We start from the raw sequence: 8902 nt of genomic DNA on the forward strand, positions 1-8902 counted from the left end.
TTCACTTTCTGCCATAAGGGTGGTGTCATCTGCATATCTGAGGTTATTGATATTTCTCCCGGCAATCTTGATTCCAGCTTGTGCTTCTTCCAGCCGAGCATTTCTCATGATGTACTCTGCATAGAAGTTCAATAAGCAGGGTGACAATATACAGCCTTGACGTACTCCTTTTCCTATTTGGAACCAGTCTGTTGTTCCATGTCCATTTCTAACTGCTGCTTCCTGACCTGCACACAGATTTCTCGACGCAGGTCAGGTGGTCTGGTATTCCCATCTCTTTCAGAATTTTCCACAGTTGATTGTGATCCACACAGTCAAAGGCTTTGGCATAGTCAATAAATCAGAAATAGATGTTTTTCTGGAACTCTCTTGCTTTTTCCATGATCCAGCGGATGTTGGCAATTTGATCTCTGGTTCCTCTGCCTTTTTATTTTCCCCCAAATAAAACTTAACTCTCACGCTATGCATTTTTTCACGTCCGTGCTCCCTAAGCTGTGGTCAGGGCCCTGGAGCAAGTCCCAGTACCAGCCCCCCAGGCTGGCTTGGGGACCGGAGGACCACACCCAGGGCAGCTGGCCCCAGAAGTGCTCTGAGTGCCCAGCATCTGCTTAGCAGTTGTGGCTACACCCCCCCTCCCCCACCCCTGCCGGCTCTCTGGATCACTGCGGGCTAGTGGGGGGGAGCGGGCAGTGACCAGGGAACCAGGCTGGCTGACCCCCCAGGGCCCTGAGGCCTCTCACAGCCCAGGGGCCCCCCGCTAGCTTCAATTCCCTAAGGGGTCCAGGGCCCTGTCCCCTTCAGTTGCCTTGAGAAGCCACCACTGTCTAGACCTGGCCCAGGTGGCAGGGCCCGAGTGAGTCTCCGACCTGGGTCCTCCCCGCCTACCCTGGCCGTGGAGAATCCCGGAAACCACCTCTCCCAGGGACCTGGCTGCCTCTCCCGGTCTGGGCCTCAGTTTCCACACCTGCATAAACAGAAGAGAAGTGTGGAACAAGGAAGAGATTATGCAAACTCAGAGTGACGGCGGGGGCGGGCGGGGCTGGGCGGCTCCTATCTGGCCCCCAGCTCGGGGCAGAAGCGCTTCAGGAGAGCACAGATGACCCCGTTTCTTCCCGGAACCCCGCCAGCAGCCCAGCGAGCCGAGCAGAGAGGAGACCAGGGTCTGGGCCTCAGCCCCCCACCCTGCCCCCAGGGTTCACCTGCCGGGGGCTCCCGGCCCCGCCCATCCCCCCTTCCTTCCCCTCCGCCCACCGGGGGTATCTCCGCCCTCGCCCAGTCGGGGCCGTCCCCCAGCGCCTACACAGCAGGCCGCAGGCAGGCACCAGCAGGAAGGTGCCAGCTCCCGCACCCCACCCCGGCTGCGGGGAGGACCTGGGACGTCCAGCTCCCTGTGGGGCAGCTGAGGTTCGAGGCCCGTGGCCCCAGGACCCCCGGGGGCTGGAATCCCGGGATGGCAGGGAACACTGTGCCTTCTCCCCACTGCAGCATCATCCCTTCCCAGGCGAGAGCGCGGCCCTGCGGAGCAGGCCTGGGGGCGGGGGGTGGGGACTGGGATCCGGGGTCTGAGCGGCCGTCCCCGGACGTCCGGCTTCAGGATGCCGGTCCCCTCCCCTGGGTCAGGGGCCGGAGGGCCAGGAATGTGCTAACGGGGCAGCTTGAGCCCTGCGGGCGCTTCGGGCACCTGTGGACTTTGAGAGGGGACCGGGCGGGGCGGGGCGGGGCGGGGCGGCAGCGCGGGGCGGGGCCGGGCTTGGGGAATATTTGACCCGCCACCTCCGGCCCCTGCTGCGCTGTCTGCAGACGCGGGCCGCACCATGAAGCCGTCCCTGCTGCCCTGGGCCCTGCTGCTGCTGGCGACTGTCCCCGGCCCGGGCCTCCGGCCTGCAGCAGGTATGCCCCCGCCCTGCCCTGCCGTCCCCCTGTCTGCCCGCTGCAGTCAGACCCAGCGCAGAACCTCCCTGGGCTTGGACTCCTGTCCATCCGTCTGGCGGTCTGTGACCACACTGGGGGCTGATGCGTTCAGTCGCTCGGTCGCGTCTGACTCTGCGACCCCATGCGCGGCAGCGTGCCAGGCTTCCCCGTCCTTCAGCATCTCCTGGAGTTTGCTCAGATCCATGTCCATCCTGGAGGGTGCTAAGAGGAAGAAGAAATTCTGGGGAGCCCAGGGCCAAGGGGCTGCTGGTCGGGATTGGGGTGGGGGTGTTCTGGGCTATGCCTACTCTAAGCTAGCTGGGAGCCGGAAGGTGGTCGTGGCCGGGAGGGAGGTCGCCGGGGAGGGTGAGCGCAGCCAAGCCCTTGGACTGGGACCTGAGCCTTGATGGAGGAACCCTCAGCCCCACTGGGCCCCCTGGCCAGCTGGAGGCAGGACCACGGGTCCCTCTCAGGGGGGCTGAGCCCGAGCAAGTCCTGGGAAAGGCCCTGCGCTCCGGAGCCAGGCCCCTGACCCCCGCCGGGCCAGGCCAGGCTGGTTTTCACCCGTTCCCCAGCCCCCTCCCGGCCAGCTTCCCATCCTAGGAAGCACCACATCCCCCTGCCGCTTGTCTTACTTAGAGCTTCACTCAGCCTCCTGCTCCACCCCTCAGGCCATCACGGCCTCGGTCAATAAATATTTATTGACGCTCCTGAGTGCCAGGCCCTGCACTGCGTGAGGCAGGGCTGCAGTGGTGGCTCAGGCCCAGGCTTGGCCCTTGACCAGCCCCGGGGTGGGGGTGGGGGCGGCTGGGATGGGCCAGATGGGACAGGGGCCTGCAGCGGCCCCTGGTCTCCACCCTCCAAGCCGCGTGGCCAGGCCAGCCCCAGCGGGACGGCTCCCCACAGCACCCCCCCCCCCCCCCCCACCAAACTGCCCTCTCCCCTCTCCTGGCCTGGCTGAGTCCTCTGCCAGAAATGTCCCCTAAAAGGAGGGGAGCACCCCTCACCTTCTCCCCCGAGGGTGGGGTGGGCTTCCTTCAGGGCTTAACCCGTGGTGGGCAAGCCTGCAATGCCCAGCAGAGAGATGGGACAAGTTCAGCTGGCACCAGCCCCTAGTGGGCCTCCAAGGGGACTCTTGGCAGCCACATCCCCAGACCCCAGGCTGGGTGACCCAGGGAGGTCCTTTTCCAGGCCCCGGTCCACTGATGCTTTAGGAAGTGGAGGCAGCTCCCCGCACATCGGGGCGGGGGAGAGGTGGGGGTCAGGCACGCGTAGCCATCAAGCACACCGACTTTGTTGCTGAGAGTCAGTCTGCCCAGGCAGGGAGGGGAGAAGGAAATGGCACCCCACTCCAGTCCTCTCGCCTGGGAAATCCCATGGACGGAGAGGCTTGGTGGGCTCTACAGTCCACGCAGTTGCGAAGAGTCAGACACGACTGAGTGATTTCACGTGTCCCCAGATCTCCCCCAATTCCAGCCAGTCATTCAGGCCAATGAACTAAGAATTAACCGCCACCCCTGACTCCGAGCCCTGCGGGGTTTCTGCTGTGTCCTCATGGTGGTCAGCGCTGTTCCCAGCCAGCTGTCTCCTGGGGCTGCTTGTAAGGGGCTCCCAGGGAGAGCGAGACAGGCACCCTGCGCGACGCGGCCCTCCGTGCCCTCTCCTCCAGGTGCCCAGGGGAGCTGCTCCCAGCGCTGCGGAGACCAGAGCGGGCCATGTTCCTGCCACCCGACCTGCTTTGGCCTGGCCAGCTGCTGCGTGGATATCCGGGATTTCTGCCTGGAGATCTCGCCCTACTCTGGCTCCATGATGGGAGGCAAGGACTTTGTGGTCCAGCATCTCAACTGGTCCAACCCCGCTGACAGTGTGATCTGCAGGTGGGGGGCCCCCGAGGGGGCACGCTGGGGCCCAGACCCCCTGGTGGGCTGGGTGGGGCCCCAGGACCGAGGGCTGGGGCTACTGGCCCGATGGGTTCCCTGGGAGGAGGCTGGGAGCCTCGGAGAGGGTCGGCCCCCGCCGGCCCAGCCTGTCCACCCCCTCTGCCCCTCGCAGCTTTAAGGAGAGTATCCAGACCCGCGGCTACGTGGACGCCTCCGGCCGAGTGCACTGTGTGTCTCCCCTGCTCTACGAGTCCGGCCGCATCCCGTTCACGCTCTCCATGGACAACGGCCGCTCCTTCCCGCGCTCGGGCACCTGGCTCTCCGGTGAGCCCGACGGTGATGGCCGGATGGCGGGGGAGGAGGGCACCAGGCCGCACCCTCCCGGGCCCAGTGCCCTCACAGGGACTCTCCCGGGCAATAATCTGGTTGAACCAGTCACTTTGGAGGCCTGCCCTGGGTGTGGGCTCCCCAGACTCCTTTCTCCACCCACTGGCATCCACGCGGGGGTTCCAGCCCAGAGGGAGGAGGACTAGGGGGGAGTCGGCTCTGGCCAGGGCAGGGGAGGAGCCAGCCTGGGGGACAAAGATCAGGGCCCCTCCTCTCCCAGCCCCTGACCTTTCCTACTACAAGGGCACCGTAGCTCCCGAGGGACTGCCTTGGGAGGTCCCCACAGCTCAAAGAGCCCCGGACCTCCTACCCGGACGCCCTGGGCCCCAGGCCTTCTTTCAGCCCTCACCTCCCCGCCCCCCGCCCAGTGCACCCCAGCAAAGTGTCGGACTCCGAGAAGAGCCAGCTGGTGAACGAGACCCGCTGGCAGTACTACGGCACTCCTGGCACGCAGGGCAACCTCACCCTGAGCTGGAACACCTCGGCCCTGCCCTCGGACACCGTCACCATCGAGCTGTGGGGCTACGAGGAGACAGGTGAGGCCGGCAGCGGGCCCTCCACTGCAGGGGTCGAGCCCCTGACCCCCACCGGGAGCCTGGAGCTCACGGACATGGCAGAAAGGAGACTCCAGGTGGGGGGATTCCAGCCGGGGATTTCGAGCCAGAAGGTGTTGGCAGGAAAGGGCAACTGGCTGGAGCGGCACAGGGAGGCAGGTGGGGGGTGGCTGCCTGGGTACCGGGGCTGGAGGAGGTGCAGACGTTCGCAGTTCCTGGATACATGGCTTGACCTGGAAATAGGGAAGATGTGCCCCACGCCATCCTCTCGGAGCCCCGGAAGACTAGCAGGCCTGGGCCTGGCTCCCTCCCCCAGCCAGGCAGGCCCGCGTGTGGGGGCCATCTGTCCGTGGCACCGACCCCCACCTGTGCCCCCGGGGGTCCTGGGTCAGGCCCCGGGGCTGATGAGGCCTTCTCCCCTGCCCCCACCCCCTCAGGGCAGCCATATTCCCAGGAGTGGGCAGCAGCGTGGTCATACCTGTATTCCTTGGCTACCAACGTCCACAACTCCGGTTCCTTCACCTTCATGCCGAAACCTGCCCGGCAGAACTTCCAGAGATGGGAAGTGGGTTCCCTCCGCATTGTGGACAGCAGACACCGCGCAGGGGAGCAGTAAGGACCGCCCCGGAGGACGAGCCCTGGGCCTGTCTGCTGCCCTACAGTGGACGACGGCGGGGGCGGGGCCAGGGCTGGGGCAAGGAGGGCAGCCCCGAGCGTGCGTGCGTCCCCCACAGGGATGTGCAAGCGCTCTGGAGCAACGAGCACGCGCTGGCCTGGCACCTGGGTGATGACTTCCGGATGGACCCTGTGGCCTGGGCCCGAAACCAGTGCCTGGCCTGGGAGGAGCTGGAGGACCAGCTGCCCACGTTCCTGGAGGAGCTGCCCGACTGCCCTTGCACCCTGGCCCAGGCCCGGGCTGACTCCGGCCGCTTCCACGTGAGCCCCCCACCCCAGACAGGGACTGGGAGTGGGCGAGGGGCAGGCTAGGGCTGGCTGCCCCCACCAGCAAGGGCCACGGTGCTTGAGGCATCACAGGGAAGGAAGGTGGAGGCCTGGGAGGTGAGGCTGGGGGTCTGAGGCCCCAGAGGGGTAGGGGATGGTGGAGCCCCGAGCCCGTGCAGGTGACAGCCGCCAGCCCCTCTGCAGACAGACTACGGCTGTGACCTGGAGCGGGGCAGCGTGTGCACCTACCACCCAGGCGCTGTGCACTGCGTGCGCTCAGTGCAAGCCAGGTGAGCCCGAGATGGAGGGCAGGGCGCGGGGAGGGGTGGGGCCGGACCCAGGGCGGCTCTGACCCTGTCTGTGCCCGCAGCCCCAAGTACGACTCCGGCCAGCAGTGCTGCTACACGGCGGATGGCACACAGCTCCTGACAGCTGACTCCACCGGGGGCAGCACCCCAGACCGCGGCCACGACTGGGGCTCACCCCCCTACCGCGTGCCGCCCCGCGTGCCCGGCCTCTCCCACTGGATCTACGACGTCATCAGCTTCTACCACTGCTGCCTCTGGGCACCTGAGTGCTTCCGCTACATGAACAGACGGCCCTCCAGCGACTGCCGCAGCTACCGACCCCCTCGCCTGGGTGGGTGCTGGTCTGGGCGGGCACTGCCCAGGGCAGAGTCAGGACAACCCACCTCACCTTCCGATCTTTCCAGCCTCCGCTTTCGGGGACCCACACTTCGTCACTTTCGATGGCACCAACTTCACATTCAATGGACGTGGCGAGTACGTGCTGCTGGAGGCCGCACTGACCGACTTGCGGGTGCAGGCGCGGGCCCAGACCAGGATGACGCCTGAGGGTGAGGCCAGGCCCCGGGGGCTCTGGGTGGCTCAGGGTCATCCCTGGGGAGGGGGAAGCTGAGCCCGGTGGACCCCATTTTGCACCCATCATCCCAGGCTCTCAGGACCGAGGCACGGGGCTGACTGCAGTGGCCATCCAGGAGGCCGACTCAGACGTGGTGGAGGTCCGGCTGGGGGACGGTGCGGGGGTCGTGCAGGTGCTGCTGAACCAGGAGGTGCTCAGCTTTGCGGAGCAGCGCTGGATGGACCTGAAGGGTGAGTGGGATGGTGGGGGCCCCATCTGGGGGTCCTAGCAGGAAGGGAAGGGGGACACAGGGTGGAGTCAGGGTATGAGGGCCAACAGCCAGTCTCCCTCTTACAGGACCCTGGTGTGGGAGCTCCTTTCAGGGCCTGGGCACTCAGACCCGCCGCCCGGGGTGCGGGAGTGTCAAGGCAGGCTGGGCCCTGGGGACGCCCTCCTGGCCCTGAAGCCCACGGTGCTAGCCCACGCGTCCTGGGGCTGTGGGGTCACAGCACAGCACCCACAGGGGCGACCCTGACCCCACCTCCACGTGTGCCCAGGCATGTTCCTGTCGGTAGCCACTGGGGACAGAGTATCAGTTATGCTGACGTCAGAGGCCGGCCTGGAGATCAGCCTCCAAGGGCCGTTCCTGAGTGTGGCAGTCCTGCTGCCTGAGAAGTTCCTGACCCACACGCGGGGCCTCCTCGGGACGCTCAACGACAACCCGGCCGACGACTTCACCCTGCGCAGTGGGGAGGTCCTGCCGCCCAGCGCCAGTTCTCGAGAGCTGTTCCGGTTCGGGGCTGACTGTAAGAGGCCACGGGCAGGAGGGGAGGGGGCACAGCCCTGGGGAGGGCTCGGTGGAGGTGTGGGGAGCCCCCAGGCCCTCCCACCCGCCAGGCCTGCTGCTGTCTTCCCAGGGGCCGTGCAGAACGCCTCCTCCCTGCTCACCTACGACTCCAAGTTCCTGGTGGAAAACTTCAAGGAACGGCCTAAGCATGACCCCACTTTCCTGCCCCTCTTCCCCGAGGAAAGCTCCGCGAGCCCCAGCCAGGCGAGTGCAGCAGCCGACCTGTGTGGGGACGACAGTTTCTGCAAATTCGACGTGGCGGCCACCGGGAGCCTGAGCGTGGGCAACGCCTCACGAGTGGCCCACATGCAACACCTGCTTCGCGTGCAGAGCCTGCAGCCTGGTGAGGGTGACGGGGGCAGGGGGAGGGGGTCGGCGCGGGCGCCTGGCGCTGGGACACGGCCCCCCAGGCTGGTGACAGCGGGCGGCGAGCTCAGGTCTGATGTCTGTGCCCCGCCCCCACCCCAGTGGTGTCCTGTGGCTGGCTGGCCCCGCCTGCCAACGGACACAAGCAGGGTGAGAGGTACCTGGTGGGCTCCACCGTCCGCTTCCGCTGCAACAACGGCTACAGCCTGGCTGGGGCAGAGGCCAGCACCTGCCAGGCTGACGGCACCTGGTCCTGGCCCACCCCCACGTGCCAGCCAGGTGAGAACACCCCGCCCATCAGAAGCCCCGCCCACTAGTCCTTGCCCTACCCACACGGCCTAACCCCGCCCACCAGTCAGCCTAGCCCCGCCCACCGACCCACGCGCCCGCGCCCCAAGTCCGCCCCACGCATGCATGTGCGCACGCCTGCACCCGGTTGCTGGGCGCACTCACAGCCCACCGCCTCTCCAGGACGGAGCTACGCGGTGCTGCTGGGCATCATCTTTGGAGGCCTGGGGCTGGTGGCCCTGGTTGGGCTTGGCTACTGGTTCCTACGCGGCAGGAAGAGCAACACGTGAGACCCCTCTCTCCCAGGCCGGGTCCACTCCTCCTCGGTTCTCCTGGGCCCGCCCCCGCACCCCCACCCCCACCCCGGGGCGCGCATGGGACCACCGTGCCTGCGCTAGACCACAACTCTGTTGCAGGGCCGTCTGGGGTTCGCAACCCTGAGCAAAGCACACTTGGCCAGTGGCACAAGATGCACGGAGCCTCCCCGAGGCCAAAGCGCAGCCTCCCAAACTTCCAAGAGCCTGCACCCCAGTACTTGAATACTCGGGTTCCTAGCGCCAGACACGTGGAACCCGGACACCTGGTACCTGAGCTTTTCAAGCCAAGTGCCCTGCTCTGTCACCGAAGGCCCGAACCCCGAACTGTAACCGGGGAGCTCCTGTGGCTCTGTTCCCTGCATACCCCAAACCCTAGTTCTCCAGGCCCGGGGCTCCGTACCCTTGAATCCCGAGGCCTGTCTCCCGAGCCCTGACATCCCAGTACCTGATGTGCAAAGGCCAGTACCTTGGATACCATGCCCGTGCCCCTGACCCCCAGGGTGAGCCTGCTGACCCAGCAGTGAGCCCCAGGGCCGAGCTGCCTTGATT

General features: G+C 66.5%; 1 protein-coding gene across 1 annotated transcript; it reads left to right on the forward strand.

Annotated features, from left to right (window-relative positions):
* The first annotated feature begins 1814 nt into the window (after positions 1-1814).
* Positions 1815-8477, forward strand: SUSD2 (sushi domain containing 2). Its single transcript, XM_052655030.1, has 15 exons — positions 1815-1890; positions 3581-3788; positions 3964-4115; positions 4547-4714; positions 5170-5344; positions 5467-5668; positions 5879-5964; positions 6045-6313; positions 6387-6530; positions 6628-6786; positions 7093-7341; positions 7453-7725; positions 7851-8027; positions 8220-8322; positions 8453-8477. Exons 1-15 carry the CDS (start codon positions 1815-1817, stop codon positions 8475-8477), a joined length of 2466 nt encoding a protein of 821 aa, XP_052510990.1.
* Positions 8478-8902: the final 425 nt, after the last annotated feature.

The sequence above is a fragment of the Budorcas taxicolor genome, chromosome 17, assembly GCF_023091745.1.
Source record: "Budorcas taxicolor isolate Tak-1 chromosome 17, Takin1.1, whole genome shotgun sequence".
NCBI classification, from domain to species: Eukaryota; Metazoa; Chordata; class Mammalia; order Artiodactyla; family Bovidae; genus Budorcas; species Budorcas taxicolor.